The sequence below is a fragment of the Syngnathoides biaculeatus genome, chromosome 18 (genome assembly GCF_019802595.1).
Source record: "Syngnathoides biaculeatus isolate LvHL_M chromosome 18, ASM1980259v1, whole genome shotgun sequence".
Classification (NCBI taxonomy): Eukaryota; Metazoa; Chordata; class Actinopteri; order Syngnathiformes; family Syngnathidae; genus Syngnathoides; species Syngnathoides biaculeatus.
Window position 1 is genome coordinate 6,889,324 of NC_084657.1, and position 27,005 is coordinate 6,916,328.

The 27,005-nt window shown below is 42.3% G+C and overlaps 1 protein-coding gene across 1 annotated transcript in view; it reads right to left on the reverse strand.

The window, feature by feature from the left end:
* Positions 1-27,005, reverse strand: part of hyou1 (hypoxia up-regulated 1) — a 61,358-nt gene that overhangs the window by 26,322 nt on the left and 8,031 nt on the right. Inside the window, exons 2-13 of the mRNA XM_061802600.1 lie at positions 26,170-26,245; positions 25,970-26,063; positions 25,759-25,837; positions 25,481-25,635; positions 15,278-15,354; positions 15,006-15,187; positions 14,692-14,807; positions 13,732-13,918; positions 11,645-11,779; positions 8,726-8,808; positions 8,494-8,626; positions 102-286 (exon numbers count right to left, since the gene is read on the reverse strand). Coding sequence (XP_061658584.1) covers positions 102-286; positions 8,494-8,626; positions 8,726-8,808; positions 11,645-11,779; positions 13,732-13,918; positions 14,692-14,807; positions 15,006-15,187; positions 15,278-15,354; positions 25,481-25,635; positions 25,759-25,837; positions 25,970-26,063; positions 26,170-26,239 — 1,496 coding nt within the window. The 5' untranslated portion in view covers positions 26,240-26,245. The remainder of the gene's footprint in view (positions 1-101; positions 287-8,493; positions 8,627-8,725; positions 8,809-11,644; positions 11,780-13,731; positions 13,919-14,691; positions 14,808-15,005; positions 15,188-15,277; positions 15,355-25,480; positions 25,636-25,758; positions 25,838-25,969; positions 26,064-26,169; positions 26,246-27,005) is intronic.

Sequence of the window (27,005 nt, forward strand, 5' to 3'; positions counted from 1 at the left end):
ATTAAATCAAAGGGGCATTCAGTTCGAAAAGTCATACAATTTAGATAGGGTTATTTGAATGGAAACTCCAGATCGCAAACTATACTAATGCCAGCAACTACCTGAGATCTTCCTGCGACAGGAAGCTGAGATCTCCATAGTTTATATTGAAAGCAAAGTCGTCATTGTAGCGGTTGAATGTGATAACCTTTCGCTGTGGGTAGGGTGCCATCCTCTGAAAGAGGATACGTTTGTTGTGTTTCAAAGCTTTGGCGGCATCTTCCTCAACCTCTCGAGTGAACTCAACCTGACAAAATACAATCATAGGTGCTTAAGAGTCACAGAGATAGCCTACCAAAAAGAAAAAAAAAATCATTGCATACAAAGTAAATATAAAAAGAACAGTGCAATATGTCTTCTCATAGAATGTAGCTCACCTCTTAAGACAGTTGAGAAACCATTTAAGCACTGCAAACATTTGACAGACTAGAAACTGCATGCTAGAAAATATTTTGTTTCATTGTTCTTTCAAATTTCAATTTTAACAAAGTACACAACTCAAGGTGCTTTTCATTTTCAATTTTCCTCTACAGTTAACATCTCTGGAAAGACTGAAAAATGGTTGTTAACCAACGCTGCCCATTCAACCTGACTGAGCTTAAATAGGATCTTATAACTTGCAGAGAAATACCAAGAATGGAGGCCGTGATTGGTGTCAAAGAAGCTTTAAAAAAAAAAAAAAAAAAAAAAGAGCCAAAGGCCTTACACGTACCTACTGTTTAAATGTTTCAATCACTTTACACAACTGTCTGAAATTTTGAATTTGTCATTATGGGAGGGGTAAATTTTTAATGTGGAAAAAGTACTTTCTGGTGGCACTGCATCAGTGAAATTTCCCCTCATTATTCCTGTGTGGTGGGTCTGTCAAAAAAAAAGTTTCCACGTATTTAAAAAATAAATAAAGTGGACTGTAGTTGGGGCAGCCTCCTTCTCCCTCAAAACAATCAGGTTGTGTGCAAATAAGAGGGGCAAAAGCAACAATCCTGTTCCCTCCAGTCTTCTCTCTTCACCATACAAGTCCTGGGAGACTATGAGCTTGCACACTGGAATTGAGGACATTGTCTGGTGTAGCTGGTCAGGCCGTTACGAGAATGGCAGTCTCTCCCGCATCTGGGACAGATGAGTGGAGTTGCTGGTTTATATGCTTGGGTTGAGGCATTTCTTTGTCTCTTTGCCTTCGACAGTTGGGCGAGGGTCCCCCCTCAAAAGTTTGACAGCCACTCTTTCACTGTCCGTCTCCACATTAATTTGAAGCGTTTTCAGGTCTCTCTTGCAGACATCCATAAAGCGGAGTTTGGATTTGCCTATGGGATGGGTTCCTTGTGTCAGTTCTCCATAGAATAGGTCCTTTAAGTTCTTTCATCCTCCATATTGACTACATGGCCAAGCCTGCGCAGACGCCTCTGCTTAAGTCAACTGTTCATCCTAGGAACCATGGCTCTGTGCAATACGCTGGTGTTTGTCACCTTATCCTACCAGGTGATGCCCAGGATGCAGTGGAGAAGATTATGCTCCAGTTTGGTTCTCATTGTCCACGCCTTGCTTCCATAGGGAGTGCTCACGACGCAGGCCTTGGAGTTTATCAAACTCTCAAGTCTAGCCAGTGTAGTAGCAGCTTTGCCGATGCATCTGTCTAGCTCTGTGTCGAAAGAGAGAGAGTCAGAGATGGAGCCCAGATACTCAAAAGTCATGAACAACTTCTAGTGCTTAGTCAGAGAGTCTGATGTCAGGTGGAGAGCCTGTATCCTGCCCCATGATTTCCGTTTTCTTACGGGTTGATTGTCAACCTGGAGGCCTCACATGCCCAGCTGAACCAGTCCATGAGAAATTGAAGCGCCTCCACTGTATGGGTCCGATTGCTGAATTGTCCGTGAAAAGGAGATCATGAGGGGATTTCTGCTGGATCTTTGACTTGCCCTTGAGAGGTTATAGAGTTTGCTATCTGATCGACTTTGAAGATAAGATTCCCTCAGTGGCTGATCCAAAGGGGTGCTTGCTTCAGCAGGACAGTGAAATATATTCTGAACAATGTTGGAGCTAGGACACAGAGCTGTTTAACACCACTCTTGATCTTGAAACTCTCAGATTGAGCCATCGAAGACGACTGTCAGTGATTGTATCGTGGAAGGATTTGATGATGTCCTGCAGCCTGGGCGGCAAACTTCTTTTGGCAGGATCTTTAAGAGACCATCTCTGCCGACTTTGTCAGGTCCATGAAGACGACAAATAGCGTGAGTCTTTGCTCTCTGCCCAAGTAGGCACCTACTATCCTTCAGGTAAAGGCCACGTTATACTCCCGCGGGCGACAATGCCCGCATAGTATAACATGACCTACATATTGCCGCACGCGCGCACGCACACGCACACACACACGTTCTTCTGCTAACACACCCGGCAGTATCCACTCGTGTTGTCATCCACACAGTGGGTTAGTGGAATTTGAGTTAACAAGATGTAGTCAAATGGATACAAGATTTTATAGCAGTAGTCTGCAATCGTGAAATCAAATTTGTCTTGTAGTCTGATGAGTGCATAAAGTGTCAACTCTTAGCAGTTTCGTCTCCCCATGCAGCTGTCAATTATTCAATTTTCAAGAACTACTGGCCGTCAATTTACAGATCTACGTCAAAGAAACTAGGGAATGCAAAAAAAAAAATAAAAAATTTAAAAAAAAAAAAAAAAGACCATCACTTTTGTATTCTAATATACTTGGCACTATGGCAACACGGAGTAAACAACTTTTGCGGAGCCGATCAATAACATGATCGATCGGGGAATGACAAAGCCAATCAACCGAAAATGTTCATGGTCAGCCGATACCAATTTCATGGATCAAGTCGATGTAAAGTCTATCCACACTATGAGCCAGCTGCAGCTGCTTTCACCCTACAATCTCAGGAAGGTGACATACATCATGTAAAAATCTTTCAAGCCCAGTTATATTGTAGAACGTACAGCAATTCACTTTCTTTGGTTTGTTTTTTTTTTTCGTTTGGGAAATTTATCATAAGAAAAGGTAACTAATATATGGATAAATTGAACTAAGTGTGCCATAAAGTAGTCTATGTGAAATTCAATATTCAAACAATGTGCTGTAAATTTTCAGATTCAGGACTCCAATTTTCCTTAGTGTAAAAAAAGTGATGTTCAATTCCATTTAAAAAACATGAATTTTGATTATTACTAATTCAAAGGGAACGAAGAAAAGCCATTACAACTTGTTCGAGCAGGTAGTAAAAAGTCAATTTCCAGTAAGTGTTCAAATCTATCACTTCATAGTGTGTGTGTGTATATACAGTGAAGAAAATAAGTATTTGAACACCCTACTACATTGCAAGTTCTCCCACTTAGAAATCATGGAGGGGTCTGAAATTTTCATTGTAGGTGCACGTCCACTGTGAGAGAGAATCTTAAAAGAAAAATCCAGAAATCACAATGTATGATTTTTTTTTCAACAATTTATTGGTGTGATCCAGCTGCAAATAAGTATTTGAACACCTGAGAAGAGATGTTAATATTTGGTACAGTAGCCTTTGTTTGCAATTACAGAGGTCAAACGTTTCCTGTACTTCACCAAGTTTGCACACACTTTCTAATGAGTTTAGGTCTCAGACGGGCTAGGCCACGCCTGAATCTTGATATGCTTTTTACGGACCCACTCCTTGGTTTTCCTGGCTGTGTGCGTCGGGTCATTGTCATGTTGAAAGACCCAGCCATGACACATCTTCAATGCTCTTGACTGAGGGAAAGAGGTTGTTCCCCAAAATCTCACAATACATGGTAGTGGTCATCCTCTCCTTAATACAGTGCAATCGTCCTCTCCCATATGCAGAAAAATACCCCCAAAGCATGATGCTACCACCCCCATGCTTCACAGCAGGGATGGTGTTCTTGCGCTGGAACTCATCATTTGTCTTCCTCCAAACACGGTTAGTAGAATTATGACCAAAAAGTTCCATTTTGGTCTCAACTGACCGCAAAACCTTTTCCCAGGATTCCTCTGTATCATTCAAATTGTCATTGGGAAACTTAAGCAGGCCTTGACATGTGCTGATTTAAGCAGGGGAACGTTCTGTCTTATGCATGATTTCAAACCATGACATCTTTGTGTCTTAACAACAGTCACAGCTCTTTTCAGGTCATTGACCAAGTCCTGTTGTGTAGTCCTTTCTCAGGATCATTGAGACCCCATGTGGTGATATCTTGCATGAGCCTCCACTCCAATTGACCCCTCCGTACAGGGCACTTAACCACGCCTCCTGAAGTTACGTCACCCCACGTGTGCTAACCTCAAACAAACAATTAGCAAAAATGGCGGCGCAGGAAGAAAAGACGAGAGCGAAATTGTCCGATTTACCAGCTGATTTCTCACTCGCATTCTTAGCGAATAGTGAAATATCGAAAAGCAGACAGCAGGGCTTCAAGTATTTCAGCGAGGGGTATTTCAATGTATATGCATGCATATCGACGGAGAAATCATTGATATTAGTGCGAGATCTTTCCGGAGTCAGAGGAAGACCGAGAAGCCACTTAATATATTATAACCCAAAGACGAATTCGTCATTGACAGTTTCCTATTTTCGTGTTACATATCACACTTATGTGGAGAATCTGTATATGTATCTGTATAGCCGTTTGTGAACCACCATATGAAGGAAAAGAAGGCGAGGCTTGATTTAAGAGTTGTTTCTCTCGGTTTCTTTGTGTAACGTCACGCGCTCCCCTCAATAATTATTCTTGAACTAGTGCCGAACCTACGTAAGTCCCGACCGAGTAAGACAATCACTACTTTAGTGTCCTCAAACATCCTTCCTTCAGTCTTGGTGTCTCGGTGCACGTCGAAGGCTTTTAGGACTGCTAGTCCGGTTTAGCTTAGTTCATCGCCGAACAGAGACACATTTGTGCAGTCAGATCATCGCAAAATATCGCTCAACACAGATCAAGTGTGACAATCATTCACACGTAGCTATATTATGCAAGCGAAGAACTGCTAATTCATTTATGAGACATGTATTGAGAATCAAATATAGGGCACACCTTCGTGCTAACAAAGTCCGGTTTAGCTTATCTTGGGAGCCGCCCAACAGAGACACGATTGTGGAGTCAGATCATCGCAAAATATCGCTCAACACAGATCAAGTGTGTCAATCATTCACACGTAGCTATACTATGCAAGCGAAGAACTGCTAATTCATTTATGAGACAGGTATTGAAAATCAAATATAGGGCTTACCTTCGTGCAAACATATCTGTTCTGGTTGATTTTAGATGGATTCAGTTGATCATACGATCTTCCACAAAGTTTGATCCATCAAAGACATTTTTCGTACTGGGTCTTCGGTTTTGGAAAGGGTACGAATTGAACTCCAACTAGCCTTTCAGGATACCTGTCGTCACTATTCCAAAGTCCATGACTAAACCTCTTAACCATATCAATTGTTAAAGAACCCAAATACGCGATAAAACGCAAACAAAAGCTATACTGGACCATGCAACGTTGTCTGAGGTAATAGCGGACGCCAACTAGGGGCGTGGTTTATGCAGATCTCTGGCCTCTGATTGGTCAGCGACAGGCTGACGCAATTTCTACAGAGGGGTCATTTGAGATTGACAGTCATGTTTAGCTTCTTCGATGTTTTAAATGATGTGGACAGTGGACTTTTTTCACCAAGCTGGTTGGCAATTTCTCCGTAGCTCTTTCCAGCCGTGTGGAGTTGTACAATTTTGTCTCTGGTGTCTTTGGACAGCTGTTTGGTTTGGGCCATGTTACAAGTTTGAGTCTCTAATTGTATGGGATGAACAGGTGTCTTTATGCAGCTAACAACCACACACAGGTGCATCTGATTGAGGATTGATTATACATGAGTGGAGGTGGACTTTCAAAGGCGGACTAACAGGTCTTTGAGGGTCAGAATTCTAGCTGATAGGTGTTCAAATACTTATTTGCAGCTGTATCACACAAATCGTTAAAAAAAGAAAAAAAAAAAATACATTGTGATTTCTGGATTTTTCCTTTTAGATTATCTCTCTCAGAGGACATGCACCTATGATCAAAATTTCAGACACCTCCATGGTTTCTAAGTGGGAGAACTTGGAATGTAATGTGTTTAAATACTTATTCAGGGTTCATTCATACTCAGTCTGCCCCCAAAAATTTAAGGGGTTTTTCGGGGCATTCTTAGGGGCTGACACAAAAAGTTTAGGGCCATCGTGGGAAATCAAGAGTAAGGGGAAAAAAAAGACTCACCCAATGGTGCCATTAACTGTTCTTGGTTCTTTAAAGGTTCCAGTACCTCAGTACCTGTGATAGTGATCACCTGTCGCCCCTTGTGGTAGTTCTCATTGATATGACCATTGTCAACGTCTTCACATAACAGTATACAGAAAAACTGATTCTAACAACAATTGCAACTATACACACATTTACAAATGTCTTCTACTGATGTCTGTCTCAGCACCCCTACTCTAGCTCCTTGAGCCTACCCAGTGCCTCCTCTATTTGTTGCTGCAGAGGTGCCAAAGTGGCTCTCTTGTCCTTTGCTCTGCCTCTATTTGTTCTTGAATAGATTTGTACAGCTTCCAATTAACATTGGGGCCATCCATCGAGAGCTGGAACAGCTTTTGCTGACCGAAGTCACACACGATAGGGTCCAGACACTCCTGAAGATCAGTTGCTGCTAAATGTCCCAGGAATTCAGAGGTGAGGTACCAAGTGCGGACCCGAACATCAATCCACAATTGCACATGAATGTCCAGCTGCTTCTCTTGCATCTCATGATTTAGAGACTCAAAGAGGAGGACATACTTTCTGCCTCAGTAGAGATGAAAAGTGGGCAGTGATGCCAAATGTAGCCAGGTACGAAGTCTTCCTTTCCCCACAGTGGTAGTTTTTAGCAATGTCACTGTCTGGGAACATGACTGCAAACACTTTCGAATTATTTTCACAAGATTCATAACTGTAATGGCTGCAGATCACTTTCAAAGTCCACACGATCTCTGCCTTTAACGAGTCTGTTTTCGTGTATTGAACTACGTTCATAAAGCCTGACTTCTGGCTGGTGAAAGTCATCGATAACTGGAGAACTAACTGTAGGTGTGCATGCATTGCCAGTACTACTGCTTGAAGTTGATGCTTCACTATCTTGATATTTTGACAGAAACAGATTCATACTAACGGAAGATGAGACTGTTCGCCAAATCAGCGTGTATCCTGTTTTTCCGGTGCGACTCCAGTGCTTTGATGCCCATCTTTCCAAGCTGGTAACTCTGTTTGCACAGATGACAGTAGAACATGTGCCAATCTTTTGGATCTCGACGAACCCAGCTCCAAAACTCCTTACTTTCAACTCAAGCATCTTGAAAAATGCACTTCCCCATGATACAATTTGGATCGATCAAAGAACTACGCTAAGTCGTAACGAAGACGAAGTGAAATGCCTACTCACGGAAACGAACAATGGCATATCGACGACAAGATGGGGACTAGTTGTGAACACAGAGTGACTTCCGTTGACAATTTCCAGCTGTTTTGGAACCCAGACGGATCGCTTTTTTTTTTTTTTTTTTTTAAATAAATATATATGATTTTAGGGAGAATTTTGGCGGTAGAGGTCTTCCCTTTGATTGTTTTTAATTTAAGGCCTTTTTAAGGGCTTGACTGGTTTTCGGTGAATTTTAACGACTTTTAGGGGCCCCTAAATGCACCCTCGGAAATTTAGGGGGGCTTTTAGGGCCGCGTGCGAACCCTGTTATTTTCTTCACTGTATATATATATATATATATATATATATATATATATATATAAACAAACTGAAAACTCTACCAGACTGCCAGGGAATTCCAAAGTTGAGTTTGACAATATATTGGGAAAATGGATTGTTAACATGTGGCATGTGAATACTTTGGATAACTGCACTTGAAGTTTATTTCTGATGTTTTTCTTCCGTTTTGTTTGAACATTGGATTAGCCACTTTTGTTCTTTTTCACACCCAAAACAAAATGGGGGATATTCTTTACACGTTGCCCTGATATTTAGTGTGTGTGCCTGACAAAAGAGAGCAAAGGATTAATTATTTATTTTGACAGAAAACATTTGTGAACTGTTGTTGAGGAAAGTGACACGCGACTAAAGAGGTGAATTAATATTACCAAAATTATAATAGTCATGGGAGAAATATGCAGTCATATAACTAAAGATAAATAAAGTGACAAGGTTGTAAAAAGATGTTCATTACAAGGAATATTGTGTGCAAAGTTAAAAAAAAATAAGTACAGTGCTAAATTACAATTTGTCCATTGTTGATCCCTTTTAAAACCACGGGGCTCATTGGTGACATCGTGGTACGTGTTTTTCAAATAACCCTAACTTTTTCGTGCAGTTTTAATCATTCAAATGGCCACTGAAAGCTGTGAAACCAACATCATTGTGGTGCTGAAAGGGAAAATGAACCAACCTGAATGGGGAAAACTGCTGCATCACGGACCAGGAATGGCATGACTTTGAAAGCCTTACTTAGAACAGCAGCCTGATAAACTGCTCCCATGGCTGCTGCCTCATCTGCATTGAGATTTTTTCCCAACTCCTCTCTATTCGGAAAAATGTGTTTACACAATCCAAGATCAAAATATTGAAGTCATTTCATAATTTCAAGCATGCAAGTCAGATTTATCCAAGTTGACACTTACTTCCCCACTGCTTTCAGCAGCACTTCCTGAACCTTGGGGACACGGGTAGAGCCACCGACTAAAATCACTTGTTCAATTTCATCCTATCATCACAGAGATAGGATCAGATTAGTTTTCATCCTTTATAATGAATAATTCACAATTTCAAAAGATATTTTAAAACTATATTGAAAAACTGAAGCGATATAAAACCCAATTGTATGAAAATGCTCTGTTAAACAGAATACAATGACTTGCAAATCTTTTAACCTATATTAAATTGGATAAACTACAAAGACGCTTTAATGTTGAAACATGTACATTACTAATATCTCATTTTGAATTTGATGCCTAAAACACGCTCCAAAAAAAGCTCGGACTGTGGCAACAAAAAAAAAAGCTACAAAAAGCATAGGTTAATGCTCTGTCATTGCATGGAAACATGGTTAAACGATAACATTACAGACTATCATTGAGCTAGGTTGACAAACATGCTACTGGATAGACAGAGTGCTCATCGACGGAGGGAAGACTCATGGTGGGGGACTTTGCGTTTACATCAGAGATGCCTGGTGCCGTGACACTGCAGTGATTTGTCACTGTTCAAACGCAAGTGGAGTTGATGATCGTCAAATGGCAGTCTTTTTACCTGCCGAGGGAAATTTATGGCTATTCCACTATCAGGCATTTACAGCCCTTCTTCGCTCAACTAACAACAAGAGCGATGCACTGTATGAACTCCACCGGCTCAGTGAGCAGCAGACATCACATCCTGATGCCTTCCACATCGTGGCTGGGGATTTTAACCATGTCAACCCCAAGACTGTGTTTCCACAACTTCATGGACATGTCAAATTTCCCACAAGACAAGACAACATACTGGACAATGTTTACACACCTCACAAAGGACCGTATAATGGCCTCCTCCTCACAAAGCTGGGAGCCTCAGACCACACTGTCATGCTAATGCCTGCATACAGACAGCGGGTTAAGGTGATGCCAGCCAAGAAGAAGAGCCGGGGTATGGCCAGAGGGGTCATCAGAGGCACTGAAAGACTGTTGTGTCACCACAGACTGGAGAATGTTTGAACAGGCAGCCACCCGCAACAATATCACAGACCTCCAGGAGTACACAGAGGCGGTAACTGCCTACATGTGGAAGTGCATGGACGATGTCACGGTCTCCAGAACCATCTCTATTAAGGCCAATCATAAACCATGGTTGACAGGGGAAGTCCACAGGCTCCTGAAGGCCCTGAATGCGGTCTACAAACCTGGGGATGAGGTGAGCCTCAGGACAGCTAGGGAAAACCTGCCAGGTAGGATCAGAGAAACTAAGAGGCACTACGCCAGGAGGCTTGCCAACCGCTTTAGCGACAGACACCAGGAACACGTGGCATTGTATCCAGACCATCACGGACCACGACCCCCCAACCGCACAGACAACAACAACTCCTCTTGCCAGATCAGCTCAATAACTTCTTCGCTCACTTTGAGGCAGAAAACACCACCCCAGCACAGAAGATCCCTCCGCCTCCCAACAATCGCGTGCTGCTGTTGTAGCTGGATAGGGAGTGGAGATCACTAAAAGACTATAACGCAACGGCCTCCGGATCAGGTGACATTCCTGGCCACGACCTGAGAGACTGCGCACATGAACTCCCAGATGTCCACAGACATCTTAAACTCCTCATTGATCCAATCCATTGTTCTGATTTGCCTCAAAGCCACCACCATCATCATCCAAGTCCAAAGTAAGACATTTCCCTCTTGCTACAATGAGTACCACATGGTTGCACTCACTCCTATCATTAGGAAGTGCTTCGAGCAGCTAGTAATAGAGCAAATCAAATTTTCCCTCTCCCCCACAATGGACCTCTACCAGTTTGCATGTCAGTCCAACCACTCGACAGATTATGCCATCTGCATTGTCCTCCACTGAGCCCTCACCCAACTAGAGACCATAGACTCATGACAGAATGCTGTTAATCCAGACAGCATTCAACAAAATCATCCCTCAGAACATCATCCTCAAACTAGACCAGCTGGGACTCAACATCTCCCAGTGTAACTGGCTGGCTTCATGAGGGGGAGACCCCAGCCGGTTCGAGTCGGCAGCAACACCTCAGACCATCATGTTAAACACGGGTCCCCCAAGAATATGTGCTGAGCCGCCTCCACTAAAAACTCTGCTGACCCACAACTGAGTACCCACATGCATTGGGCACCCCTGATCTACGAAATTATTCACTAAATGCAAAACTAAAATTATTCTATAGTTTGACGACACAGCATGGGATACAGCCACTGCAGACCATACTTTTGTAGCACAGTCCTAAATGTTGTGAGGAATTAACCTTTAACCCTCAAGAACCCAAGATTTCCAAATCCTCTGAAAATTTTAGGTCCTAATGAAATTAATCAATAAACAAAGGAAAACAAAAACATCACATTTGTAAATAAAATAATGATTTACTTCTGGTTTATATAATGGGCCACATATGACCCAGTGGGCCTTAACTACCAAAAAAAAAAAAGTACATTTAGCGCAGACATATGAGACGTTGGGCTTTAATGGTAAAAACTGTGGTGTATTGTTTATACAGTTGGCCTTTAATTATATGGTGTCATGTGTGACCCCCATGGGTTCTCTAGAGTCAATATAGAATTGTAAAAAGGACTGTTCACACATGTCAGGATGAGCATTCTAACTTCTGCTTTCATTAGGTAAGGCTTTTGACTTAAATTATTTTGACTGGCCAGCGTGGCTACTGTAGGCAATATTCATATTGCGAACATACGGTTTCAAATAGCCATTGGCAAGACCATTGTTACGAGCACTAAAATAATCCACATAGAGTGGGTGGCTACTGAAGACAGACCAGTTTGATACTAGCACTTAAATAGTCCCCAAGATGTGAGTGGATATTGAACACTGACCAGGTTCATTTCTGAAGCAGTGAGGGCATCCTGCACCGGGCGAGGCACTCTTTCAAATAGATCAGCACATAGCTCTTCAAACTCTGCTCTGGTGACCTTAGCCTTGAAGTCAATTTCATCAATTAAACCTTCGACCTGAAAGAAACATCAGAACTGTGAACAAATTATATACAGGTAGATCAGTGGCACAATTACTTAAAAGTACAGTTTTTCATACAGTTCCCCAAAAAGGATGACATTCAGACACTATCAGTTACTCAATATCACTGATAAGGCTGCAAGATTATGCCAACGGTGTCCGGCAGCCTTCTCAAAATTTAAGGTTGGTACCCAAAATTGGTAGTATAGCGGTACCTCTAGTTACGAAATAATTCGCTCTGGAAGTTGTTTCATAATGTGAATTTTTCTTCGGTAGAAGTGCTTTTTATATGGAAATGGCCTAATCCGTTCCAAGCCCCCCCAAAAATAAGCATTCACAGTATATAATGTAAAAAATAAAATTATGGCTATGACTATTGAAAGAGTAGGGTGAGTGACAAGCAAAAGGCATCATGGGGGACAGAGGATGAGGAAAACGTTTGACAGCCGAGAGAAAACATATGTACGAATGTACACATGCACACAACTTAATTCCACCGAAGATTCTTGGGGTTCATGTAGAAGAAAGATGAATAAACTTACAAAAACTCAAAAGTTGTAATTTTCCAATGTTCGCTAGCTTGTGACAGCGTGTGATTTGGTGACACTTGATGTCCAAAGAAAACAAAAACCATCATGGGTGAAGATTGACATCCCCCCCCGAGTTAACGGGATTCCAGAAAGATGCTACGGTGATAGCCAATGAGAGCGCGGCTCTATCACGCCACACAAAAGATACTGGATGTTTACATTCAGTGGAATTGGGGGGCTGCAAATCCAGTGCCCATTTTTTCCCCCCTTTCGTATCCTAGCTTTTCCTTCGTAACAGTCACCTATTCTTCCAAGGAGGTGTTTCATAACCTGAATTTTGTGTGAGACGTTAAGTAGAGGTACCACAGTATATATTTTGTCGTTATTTGTATCTTTATTTTATTCTCACTGGGTAACAACTCCACGGGTTCAAATTTTAAGTGACAAGACAGTTGGAGTTTCTCATTTATCTAGGTTTTAGGAGAAAACATCCTGGTTCATGAAGGACAATGACCATAGGATTCCATTACAATACTTGGCATTTCATTAATGCCATGTAAGACAAAAGGACTGCGATGAAAAGGGTTATTAAAACAAAGCTCAAGTCTGCCTAGGACATTTGTACAGTCTATTGCATCTTACCAAATGTTTTTGGTTTCATGAATTATTGTAATAAATGTCTGTTTTTCATATGTATACAGTAGAATCTGCTGTAGGAATACATGATGTATTTTACCAAATTTTGTGTTGGAACTACAATTTTAGTTGTGTTTTGAGTTGAAATGGTTTCGTAATCCTGGTCATCAGCATTAGCCTTAAGTATTTGTGTAAGCCGTAATTACATGTACAATGGAATGGCGCTTAAACACCACCCACGGTTTACGAACGAACTACCTTGCAAAATTTGATTTGGTGTATGAACTATTTTTCATTTCATTCTGAGTGTCATGCATTACATAAATTGACAATTAGCCTTCAACATGGCTCCCAACATAATGAAAATGCAAGTGATTGTAGTATTAGGAGGCTAGAGAAAACGTGCTCTTGGCAGGGTGGTGAGCTCTTGCAGATGAGGTTAGGGGTTTCATGACTCTTAGTTTTATCAAATTGTTGAATTGAACAGGGACGCTTTTTTCAAATGGCCACTGCGATGCAGAATGCCAAATCAATCACTTTAGGTGCATGTAACACCACAGAATGGCAAACCCCCACAAATAGCAAGAAATATGCAACTAAGTATGTAGTAGTGTGAAATGTGTAATCTCGTCATTACACTCTGTAATGTGAGCAACATTTTGCATTGGTTATCTGAGAATACAATCAACAATTGTCAGTTTTGAAATTTCAACATGCATTAAAAGTAGTTTATGTAGAACACAATTTTATGACTGAATGAAGTTTCCAGTAGCTGGACTCACCTGGGCCATGAATTCTATGTTGGCACTCAGCACTGTCTTGAGCCTCTGCGCCTCCTTGAGTAACTTAGCCATAGCACGGTGGTTCTCTCTCACATCTTTTGAGGTTTTCTTCTGCTCGTTGAAACGTCTAACCAAATGGTCCCGGAGGCGTAAATCCATCTCAAACCCACCCAACCCACGATCAAACCTAGAAACCACAAAAAGAATGGACATATCTAGGTGCTACTACTATTTTGCCCTCGAAACAAATGAAATAAAAAGAAGACCTTGCAGTTCATTCAAAATGGTATACTTTCTGATACAGTCTGTTGGCATTGATATCTGGTTATCATTTGGTAAGTTTGCCCTTCCTATATTTGTACAGACTATTGTTGACCCAGTACGACTTTCAACCAGTGATGTTAACCAATTTTTGTGAATAAAATGATTTGGACAACCTGTTGAGTGCCATCTGTTTGTGCTATAGACATAAGTACAGTAGAGATCATCTTTTTAAGAAGGAGGGTGTGTTCCAACTACAGGGGGATCACACTCCTCAGCCTCCCTGATCAGGTCTATCCATTCAGGGACCAGATGAGATTTCACGGGCATCTGTTTAAGATGCCTCCAAAATGCTTCCCTGGTGAGGTGTTACGGACATGTCCCACTGGGTGGAAAACCCATGGATACACAGTCTCTCGGGCTGGCCTGTGAATACATTGGGATCCTCTCGAAAAAACTGGGGGAAGTAGCTGGGGAGAGCAAAGTCTGGTCTTTCCTGCTGAGACTGCTGCCCCCACTACCTGACCTAGGATAAGCGGAGGAAAATGGATGGATGCTCTCCTTAATAAATTAAAAAAAAACATGCTCAATTTTGAGTGTTGCTGTGAGGAACGTATTGTTTATTGTACTGTATCACGATTCAGAGACCTGTTAACATATTACGACCACGAATGTAGTTTATTTTTTTTGCAGACTCACCCAACACCTCGAATCTGCAACTGGGGCTGGGTGCCAGACTCCTTTGTTTTCACTGTCTGATATGTGACAATGGTAGCAGTTGTGCTGCCTGAGCCCATATCATAAAACATCACATTCTGAAAGGGAACAGTATCATGTTATAGAAAGTGGTTAGCTCTGTTTCCTCAATATATTATAATAAAATGACAAAAAAATGGATCACATTTAGCTTCAAAATAAGAACAATTTACATTCATAAATTTTGTAAAAAGTCATGTGATTGCATTAAGGGTTGAGGACTGACGAAAGCTTTTTGGAGTAATACTGAATTGTACCTTCCCAGTGCTGTCAATATCCTTCCTTCTAAAGACTCCATAATTCAAGGCCACGGCTGTGTTGTCATTGATGAGCTGAAGAACCTTCAGACCTGCCATATGCGCAGCATGCAGGAATGACCTTCGTTCTGCCTGATTAAAAAAGGCTGGAACGGTGATAACTGCATCTTTGATTGGCTGTTCTGCACATGTTGTGGAAAGAAAGTAGAGGAATACTCACAAATGGACAAATGAAAAATGTGATTGTTTTTTTTATCCAAAAGCAAACTGACCTGCAAAGTCCTGAGCCAGTCCACGAGAATAATTGAGCATCATCCCAAGAAGCTCTTCTGGTGTGTACTGCAATTTCCTGACAAATGGACAAAAATGTTTTTCTGTCCATTATAATTAATTGAAATAATTACATTTGTATTGGTTTTTCAAGTACCGAGGATTAATCAGCTGCAGCTCGTTCAAAATGCTGCAGCTCTGTTTGTGACCAGAACAAAGCAGTCAGAGCGTATTTACAAATCTAAAAAGTCTTTACACTGGCTTTCAGTTACCAACAGAGGTGATGTCAGCCCCAACTGTGAGTGTTATCAAATCCAGATTAAAACCTTTCCCCTACTTCCACTTTTCAGGGATATTTCTTGCACTAAACTGTTTTGTCTTCTTTTCCTTTCGGCTTGTCCCGTTAGGGGTCCCACAGCGTGTCATCTTAGCCTATCTCCTGCATCTTCCTCTCTAACCCCAACTGCCCTCATGTCTTCCCTCACCACATCCATAAACCTTCTCTTTGGTCTTCCTCTCGCTCTTTTGCCTGGGAGCTCCATCCTCAGCATCCTTCTACCAATATACTCACTCTCTCGCCTCTGAACATGTCCAAACCATCGAAGTCTGCTCTCTCGAACCTCGTCACCAAAACATCCAACTTTGGCTGTCCCTCTAATGAGCTCATTTCTAATCGCGCACATATATTCTGTTTTACTTCAGCTAATCTTCATTCCTCTCCTTTCCAGTGCATGCCTCCATCTTTCTAATTGTTCCTCTGCATGCTCCCTGCTTTCACTGCAAATCACAATATCATCTGCGAACATCATGGTCCAAGAGGATTCCAGTCTAACCTCATCTGTCAGCCTATCCATTACCACTGCAAACAGGAAGGGGGTCAGAGCTGATCCCTGATGCAGTCCCACCTCCACCTTAAATTCCTGTCACACCTCACCATTGTTCTGCTGCCATCATACATGTCCTGTACTATTTTAACATACTTCTCTGCCACACCAGACTTACGCATGCAGTACCACAGTTCCTCTCTTGCTACTCTGTCATAGGCTCTCTCTATATCCACAAAGACACAATGTAGCTCCTTCTGACCTTCTGTACTTTTCCACTAGCATCCTCAAGGCAAATAATGCATCTGTGGTACTCTTTCTCGGCATGAAACCATACTGTTGCTCCCAGATACTTACTTCTGTCCTGAGTCTAGCCTCCACTACTCTTTCCCATAACTTCATTGTGTGGCTCATCATCTTTATTCCTCTATAGTTTCCACAGCTCTGAACATCCCCTTTGTTCTTAAAAATGGGAACTAGAACACTTTTCCTCCATTCTTCAGGCATCTTTTCGCCCTCTAGTATTCTGTTGAATAAGTTGTCAAAAACTCCACAGCCATCTCTCCAAATTGCTTCCATACCTCTACCGGTATGTCATCAGGACCAACTGCCTTTCCATTTTTCATCCTTTGTAATGCCTTTCTGACTTCCCCCTTAGTAATCATTTCCACTTCCTGGTCCTTCACTCTTGCCTCTTCAACTCTTCCTTCTCTCTCATTTTCTTCATTCATCAACTTCTCAAAGTATTCTTTCCATCTATTTAGCACACTACCGGCACCAGTCAACACATTTCCATCTCTATCCTTAATCACCCTAACCTTCTGCACATCCTTCCCATCTCTATCCCTCTGTCTGCCCAACCTGTAGAGATCCTTTTCTCCTTCTTTCGTGTCCAACCTGGTGTACATGTCTTCATATGCCTCTTGTTTAGACTTTGCCACCTCTACTTTGCCCTACGTCGCATATCGATGTACTCCTTTCGCCTCTCCTCAGTCCTCTCAGTATCCCAATTCTTCTTCGCTAATCTCTTTCCTTGTATGACACCCTGTATTTTGGGGTTCCACCACCAAGTCTCCTTCTCCCCTTTCCTACCAAAAGACACACCAAATACTCGCCTGCCTGTCTCTCTGATTACCTTGGCTGTCGTTGTCCAGTCTTCCGGGAGCTTCTGCTGTCCATCGAGAGCCTGTCTGACCTCTTTCCGAAAGGCCGCACAACATTCTTCCTTTCTCAGCTTCCACCACATGGTTCTCTGCTCTACCTTTGTCTTCTTAATCTTCCTACCCACCACCAGAATCATCCAACATACTACCATCCTATGCTGTCGAGCTACACTCTCCCCTACCACTACTTTACAGTCAGTAACCTCCTTCAGATTACATTGTCTGCACAAAATATAATCTACCTGCGTGGTTCTACCTCCGCTCTTGTAGGTCACTATATGTTCCTCCCTCTTCTGGAAATAAGTGTTCACTACAGCCATCTCCATCCTTTTTGCAAAGTCCACCACCATCTGCCCTTCAAAGTTCCTTTCCTGGATGACGTACTTACCCATCACTTCTTCATCGCCCCTGTTTCCTTTACCAATATGTCCATTACAATCTGCACCAATCACAACTCTCTCGCTGTCTGGGATGCTCAGAACTACTTCATCTAGTTCCTTCCAGAATTTCTCTTTCAACTCTAGGTCACATCCTACCTGTGGTACATAGCCGCTAACCACATTATACATAACACCTTCAATTTCAAATTTTAGTCTCATCACTCGATCTGATACTCTTTTCACCTCCAAGACATTCTTAGCCAGCTCTTCCTTTAAAATAACCCCTACTCCATTTCTCTTCCCATCTACTCCGTGGTAGAATAATTTAAACCCTGCTCCCAAACTTCTAGCCTTACTACCTTTCTACCTGCTCTCTTGGATGCACAGAATATCAACCTTTCTCCTAATCATCATGTCAACCAACTCCTGAGCTTTTCCTGTCATAGTCCCAACATTCAAAGTCCCTACACTCAGTTGTAGGCTCTGTGCATTCCTCTTTTTCTTCTGACGCTGGATCCGGTTTCCTCCTCTTCTTTGTCTTCGACCCACAGTAGCTAAATTTCCACCGACGCCCTGCAGGTTAGCAGTGCCGGGGGCGGGTGTTGTTAACCCGGGCCACGACCGATCCGGTATGAGATTCTTTAGATGAACGCTCATATTTGTTTGACACAGTTTTTTACGCCGGATGCCCTTCCTGACGCAACCCTCTGCATTTATCCGGGCTTGGGACCGGCCTACAGATTGCAGACTGTTTTAATTGTACTTTTTCCAAATGTTTTTTGTATTTGAATGTTTGTAATCATGTAAGTGCATTGAGTTACCTTGTGTATGAAAATGTGGTAAACAAATAAATTTGCTTTGCCAAGTGTTCGCGAAACAAAGTAGGTGTTTCGCTATTCAGTGGAACCTCAACATGCATACCTGAAGTCAAAATTTGGCATTCAACCAAAACTTTCACGACAAAAAATGATGGGGGTTAGGGGGTATTAATGATTCCAGTGGGAACCAGTCCAAGAACAATTAATTGGGCCATAAGAGCATTGAGCCAGGGTCTTCAACTTGACAGTCTCCCTCTAACTACAACAAACATTTTCCAAACTTAACTGAAAAGGTAAATGGGGCGGCAAGATAGTTACAATTATTATGATCATTATAATTGCGATTATTCAGCTCCGTAGCGCAGTGGTTCGAGCACTGGTTTGGTAAACCAGGTGTTGTGGGTTCGTATCCCACTGGGGCCTCCACTTCCTGAGAAGGGTTGCGTCAGGAAGGGCATCCGGTGTAAAAATTGTGCAAAACATATGTGCGTTCATCTGAGATGACACGCTGTGGCGACCCCAAAAGGGACAAGCCGAAAGAAATTTTTATAATTCCGATTATTCACATATTATGAGAGGTAAAATGTTTATTTCACTAATTTTCAAAACATCAGTTTCAGTCCAAATTGAATCTGAATGATATAAATGTACACCCTCCGACCCCCGAAAAAAATGCTACTTTAACAATGGCTAACAGAAATTCAGCATTACAAAGTGCAATCATAAATTGCAACTTAATGCAACCCAATAGAGTTCATGCATAAAACAATGTCAGGCTATAAGCACCAACTTATTTATAAATCCTCGTCAATATAATGATCCGTTGAGGATGACTAAGAACCAATACTTTGGAAATTTTAAGATATATTTTCGATGAGGTGGTGGTCAGAAGGAGCTACATTGCGTCTTTGTGGATCTAGAGAAAGCAGATGACAGAGTACCAAGAGAGGAACTGTGGTACTGCATGCGTAATTCTGACGTGGCAGAGAAATATGTTAGAATAGTACAGGACAGGTATGAGGTTACCAGAGCAGTGGTGAGGTGTGCCGTAGATGAGAGAAGAATTTAAGGTGAAGGTGGGACTGAATTAGGGATCAGCTTCTTCCTGTTTACTCTGGTAACGGATGGGCTGAGAAATGAGGTTAGACTGGAATCCCCTTGGACCACGACGTTCACGGATGATAGTGATCCGCAGTGAAAGCAGGGAGGAACAATTAGAAAGAGGCATGCAGTGGAAAGGAGAGGAATTAAGATTATCCAAAGTAAAACAGATGATCTGGTGTGTTATGTGACAGAAGAGTGAGGCGAGCCATGATGTACGTTTTAGAGACGGTGGCACTCGAGAGAAAACAGGAAGCATAGCTGAAGGTGGCAGAGTTTCTCTCTAGGAGTGAACAGGTTGGATAGGATTAGAAATGAGCTCAGAGGGACAGCCAAAACTTGATGTTTTGAAGACAAGGTTCAAGCGAGCAGACTTTGATGGGTTGGACATGTCCAGAGGCGAGAGAGTGAGTATATTGGGAGAAGGGTGCTGAGGATGGAGCTGTCAGCCAAAAGAGCAAGAGGAAGACGAAAGACAAGGTTGATGGATGTTTTGAGGGAAGACATGAGGGCAGTTGTTGGTGTTAGAGGAAGCTGCAGGAGATAGGCTTAGATGGAAAAAGATGACGGGACTAGCCGGAATGAAAAGAAGAAGGTGGGGTGGATGACTGGTAAAAACATCTGCCTGCCAGTTCTGAGCACACGGGTCAAATCGGGTCTCATCTTTTGTGGGGTTTGCATGTTCTCACAATGTCTGCGCGTGGGTTTTCTCTGGATTGTCCAGTCTCATTCCACATCACAAAAACATGCATGGCAGGGCCCTGGCTAGCCTTTTTTCATCATTAGCCATTATTTTTTTTTTTTTTTTAATGGGCATCAAGTTGGCATCTGATGAACTGCACTTATACCACTGCCATCCATTGTTTTTAGGAAGATAATCCCAAAGTCTTATAAATTTTCCGTAGCATCCATAGGTAGCATGAACCGATGGCAAGAAAGCGTGGGTTTGACGGGGAACCCGGATGCAGTCTCCAGTGTAAAGAATTATTCGCTCAACTTCCAGTAAAGCTTCAGACAAAACTTTTGGCACGCTAAAGGCAGGAATCAAACACAAGTTCTTGTAATATACATAAATGTCTATAACACTACAGAATTGTATGCTAGGATAAACAGGCAATTTACATGTCTGCCAATTTTTTCGCCATTTTAAAACTTTACTCGCCAGACTCAGTATGTGTTCGCATATGCCGAATTGGCGAGTGGGTAGCGAGGGCCCTGCATGGTAAGTTAATTTAAGACTCTGAACTACTCATAGGTGTGAAAGTGAGGGCGAACATGTATTTATGTGCATTGCAACGCAGGTCAGGGTGTGCCCTGCTGCTGCCACAGACATAGCTGGGAAAAGCTCCAGTAAGCATCTGACCTTAGTGAAGATAAGCAATATGGAAATTTAATGATTGACATCTTTTCCTCCAAAACAACCATTTGCACTCAGATTCAAAACTACAGGCAATTTAGGGCCTCATATTAAACCATGCATGTTTTTTGGATGTGGGAGGAAAACAAAATTCCCAGAGAAAACTCAAAAAAAGCACGGGAAGAACATGTAAACGCCACACAGGCAAGGGTGGGATTTGAACCCCACTCCTCAGAACTAGGAGGCAGATGCGCTTACCAGTTGTCCACTGTGCTGCAATTTTTTATGCCTGTGATATGAAAAATAAGGCACACACACACTTGAGGTGAAATGTTTATATGCATCGTGAAAACATTTCATTTTTTGTCTCACTGTCTAAAGTTAAAAACTTAACTTCTCCTGTTTTAGGTCAGTACAGATCACCAAAATGATTAAATTTTGTTAAATGCCGCAAAATTGGGAGAGAGAATTCCTCAAAGAAATTTTCATTTTCTTCTTCGAGGTCAAAGGTTTGCATACACAAAAAAGTATTCCATCTTTAAAGAACATGGGGAAGCCCAGAAGATGAGGTCATGACTTTGGAAGCTCCGACTACAATAACTGACAACAACAACAAAAAAAAAAGTAAGTTTCTTTCAGCGTCCCCACAGCGTGTCATCTCAGATGAACGCACATATATGTTTGGCACAATTTTTACGCCAGATGCCCTTCCTGACGCAACCCTTCTCAGGGAGTGGAGGCCCCGGATATGAACCCACAACCCCTGGTTTACCAAACCACTGCTCTAACCACTGAGCTACGGGGCCTCAATAAGTTAACTGACAACATGTGAGTTAATTGATGGCACACCTGGGGATGTATTTAAGGCCACCACACAAACACTGATTCGTTGTTGGAAATCATAGGGGGTCGGGAGGAGTAATCTTCCATGAAATCAGAAAATCGTGGAGCTCCACCTATCTGGCTCATCCTTGGGTGCAATTTCCAGATGCTTGAAGGTTCATCTGTTCAAACAAGCCCAGAGCAAAAGCTAAAGACCTTGTGAAAATGATGGATGAAGCTGGACAAGGCTTTTTGGCCAGCAAAGGCTGGTTCGAAAAATTAAAAAAAAAAAAAAAAAGATATAGCCTCAAAAACGTGCCTTTGTATGGTGCTGCTTGTTGTTACGTGGAGGAATAGTTTCCTAACCTGATCAGTAAAAATGGCGGGTGCACGTTTTTAACATGGATGAAACAGGCCTTTTTTGCAAGAGGACGCCTATGCGTACTTCTTCAAGGACTGTGTTTATTAGGATTATAGGAATAATTGTGAATATAATTATCATACATCTGCTTCCAATAAAGAAATGCTTTGCTCTGCTTTAGATAATGTGGCAGCCACTTAACAGGAGATAGCACAAGAACATCTAATCATCAGAACTGTTAGAACCAGGAGCACCTGTTAAACAAATGATTACCACATATGTACTCTGCAATCTTCTACACACACGCGCGCACACACACACACACGTACACTTTGTTTCCAAATATGATTTTCTTCCCAGTCTCGTTTTTGTAACATCCATATAAATAAGGAGCGTTTTGAAACCAAATAGAGGTACTGAGGAGAGGACAATCAGAGAGTACGGTGGTGAATTGTACGAGACACTTCCTCTCATCTCTCCTCGCGAGCTGTCAAACGAACTGGTGTCTTTGCTTCCTTTTTTGTGTGGCAATTCTTCAGGTTAGTGAATTTAAAGCCTCTATGAGCCTCTCCTTTGCAGTGTGCGTGTGTGAGAGAGCAATAGACTGCACAGGCGTGTGGAGCACTGAGTGTGAGAAGGGAAAAACAAACCGCGAGCAGTTTCTAGTGTGTACGATTTACAAGTTCAGTCCCCCCGGCACCGTTAACCTGCAGGGCGTCAGTGGAAATTCAGCAATTGTGGGTCGAAGACAAAGAAGAGGAAGGCACAAAGCCGGCAACTGAATGTAGGGAGTTTGAATGCTGAGACATGACGATTAGGAGAAAGGTTGATATATTGCGCATCCAAGAGACCAGGTGGAAAGGCAGCAAGGCTATAAGTTTAGGAGCAGGGTTTAAATTATTTTACCATTGAGTAGGGGGTCATTTTAAAAAGGAAGAGCTGGCTAAGAACATCTTGGAAGTGAAAAGAGTATCAGATAGAGTGATGAGGTTGAAATATGAAATTGAGGGTGTTATGTATAATGTGATTAGCGGCTATGCCGTACAGGTAGGATGGAACTGAGAGTTGAAAGAGAAATTCTAGAAGGAACTAGATGAAGCCGCTCTGAGCATCTCAGAAAGAGAGAGTTGTGATTGGTGCAGATTGTAATGGACATGTTGGTGAAGGAAACGGGGGCGATGAAGAAGTGATGGGCTAAAGTAGAGGTGGCGAAGGCTAAACAAGGGGCATATGACGACATGTACCCCAGGTTGGACACAAAAGAAGGAGAAACGGATATTTACAGGTTGGCCGGACAGAGGGAAAGAGATGGGAAGGTTGTGTAGCAGGTAAGGGTGATTGATGATAGAGATGGAAATGTGTTGACTGGTGCCAGTAGTGTGCAGAATAGATGAAAGGATACTTTGAGAAGTTGAAGAAAAGAGAAGGAAGAGTAGAAGAGGCAAGTGTGAAGGACCAGGATGTGGCATTGATTAGCAAGGGGGGGGGGGGGTTCGAAAGGCACTTGGTCCTGATGACGTTCCGGTGAAGGTATGGAACCAATTTGTAGAGGTGACTATGGAATTTTTGACCAACTTATTCAACAGAATATGACAGAGCGAGAAGATGCCTGAAGAATGGAGGTAAAGTGTGCTAGTTCCCATTTTTATGAACAAAGGGGACTTGCAGAGCTGCGGCAACTTGTGAGGAATAAAGTTGATGAGCCACACAATGAAGTTATGGGAAAGAGTAGTGGAGGCTAGACTCAGGACAGAAGTAAGTATCTGCGAGCAACAGTATGGTTTCATGCCTAGAAAGAGTACCACAGATGCATTAATTGCCTTGAGGATGTGAAATGAAACACACAGAGAAGGTCAGAAGGAGGTACGTTGTGTCTTTGTGGATCTCGAGAAAGCCTATGACAGGGTACCAAGAGAAGAACTGTGGTACTGCATACGGAAGTCTGGAGTGGCGAAAAAATATGTTAGAATTGTACAGGACATGTATGAGGCCAGCAGCCGTAGCCGTAACATAAGAATTTAAGGTGAAGGTGGGATTCCACCAGGGATCAGGTCTGAGCTCGTTCCTGTGATAATGGATAGGTTGACAGATGAGGTTAGACTGGAATCCCCTTGATCAATAATGCTTGCAGATGATATCATGATATGCAGTCAAAGCAGGGAGCAGGTTGAGGAACAATTAGAAAGATGGAGGCAGGCACTGGAAAGGAGAGGAATGAAGATTATCTAAGTAAAACAGAATATATGTGCATGAATGAGAGGGGTGGAAGGGGAAGAGTGAGGCGACAGGGAGAATAGATAGCGAGGGTGGACAACTTCAAATATTTAGGGTCAACAATACAGAGCAATGGAGAGTGTGGTCAGGGAGTGAAGAAACGGGTCCAAGCAGGTTGGAACAGCTGGCGGAAGGTGTCTGATGTGTTATGTGACAGAAGAGTCTCTGCTAAGATCAAGGGCAAAGTTTATAAAACAGTGGTGAGGCCGGTGTGACAGTCTGAGCGCTCCCGGTGCTGAAAGGTCTCTGTGAGTAATGCGCATGTGGGTATATTTTGTAAACTTCCCGCCATTCTTAAACATCCCCATCCATGCTTCAACAACTTGTAACCGAGTGTTCATGCTCGCTATGGACGTGTCAGAAAGACAAAGACAACCAACGTACATATATGTGTATAGCTTTCTTTTTTGTTCTTTTTTTTAAAAGGTCTGTTTATGTTGAATTATATTATATGGCGGAAGGTGTCTGGTGGTCTATGCGACAGAGAGTCTCGGCTAGGATGAAGGGCAAAGTTTATAAAACAGTGGTGAGGTCGGCCATGATGTACAGATTAGAGATGGTGGCACGGAACAGACAGGAAAAAGAACCAGAGGTGGCAGAAATGAAGAAGTTGAGGTTCTCGCTCGGAGTGAGGAGGTTGGATTAGATTAATTAGAAATGAGCTCATTAGAGGGACAGCCAATGTTGGATGTTTTGGAGACAAGGTTCGAGAGTGCAGACTTCGATGGTTTGGACATGTCCAGAGGCAAGAGAGAGCATATAGGTAGAAGGGTGCTGATGATGGTGCTGCCAGGCAAACGAGCGAGAGGAAAACCAAAGAAAAGCTTGATGGCTGTTGTGAGGGAAGACGTGAGGACAGTGGGTGTGAGAGGAAGATGCACAAGATGGGCTTAGATGGAAAAAATATGATACGCTGTGGCGACTCCTGATGGGACAAGCCGAAAGGAAAAGAAGAAGAAATGTGTCTATTGTTTTGCCATCTATACATAGAAGATTAAAGAGGTGTTAAAAGCGCTCACTTTTTCTTTTTTCCCCAGAAAATTCCATCAACGTGCCAGCCACCTTGTCATGGAGCTAGATTATTAAATGATGAATAAAAACTTACTCTGAAGCTTTGAAGTAAACCGTCTCTCGAACTGGGTCGACTTGCAGTTGGTGCTCAGGAAACTGTTTCCGGTAAAGTGTTACTTGTAGGTTGTCGTGTTTCTTTCCCATGAGATTTCGCAGGTGTCGATAGACGGTTTTAGGGTTCTTCACAGACTGAAAATGCAACCATGAATTAAATAAAATGGCATGCGTAAGGGTGAAACAACAATCACCAGTATAAAATGTTTATAGATGGCAATTCACACAATAAAAATGTTACGATTGAGGATGTCATACCACTCCCAAAGCATTGTCACCGAAAAGTCTTTCATTTTCCTTGAGGCATACAGCTGCGGGTGTTTTCCTCCTCGACTCCCTAAAATTAAACCAGACGTGATAATTAAAGCAATGGGATAACATCCAACCTCATTGGTTTTACCTGCCACAGAATTACAGTTGTGATACCAGATGTGTGGTTCGTTGTGTGTTGAGGATTATTGCTACCCACTTGTTTAGAACAATTTCCATTGGGACACCAGGTTTAACGATTGCCATCTTCAGCCACTCACTTCCAACATCTATTGACATGACAGCCACAGAACCTGCAAAAATATACCACAAAAGGATTCCATTACAAATTGCATTAGATTTATTTCCCCACACAGAAGTTTTTCTGTACTGCTATAAATACAAAACAAGTGCGAATACCTATGTGATAAGGGAACATTGATAGAACCAGGCAAAAGACAGCAGCCAATGGAAAGTTTCTTTCAACCATGACGATCTGAAATGACAGTATGGAAACATTAAATTCAAGTTTTTCCACTTAACCATTTCATATACAGTGCAAGTAATATGGTGTTTCGCAGGGATAAATTTACAGTGGGTGCGTAGTCAGGTCCCCTTAAGTTTTTTTATTATTACATTGCAGCCGTTTCTACAATAATTTAAATTCAGCGCGCGCGCGCGCACGCACACACACACACACACACACACTTAATGGGACATTTTTTCAGATTGATTAAAAAAACAAATCTGTCATAAGTATGTAGACCCTTTATTGTGACATTTAACGTGGGTGCTGTCCATTTCTTCTGATCATCCTTAAGATGGTTCTAAACCTTCATTGGAGTCCAGCTGTGTTTGAATACTGGCTGGATCTGATAGAAAAAACGCACTTGTCTAAATAAGACCTTACAGCTCAATGTGCATCTCAGAGCAAATGAGAATCATAAGGTCAAAGGAACTGCCTGAAGAGCTCAGAGAAACTTGCGGCAAGGCACTGACCCAGCCAAGGTTACACTTAAGGCTCCTAGGAGCACAGTAGCCTCTCCAAACTCCCGAAATGGAAGACTTTTGGGATAATCAGAACCCTTCATAGACCTTGCTGTCCAGCCAAACAGAGCAATGGGAGAAGAAAAGCCTTGGTGAAAGAGGTAAAGAGGTGTGCCTGAGCTCCAGCGATGTAATCAGGAGATGGGATTACGTTTTCCATAGAATACTTGTCTCAATACACTATGCATAAAATGGGATTTGCTCCATTT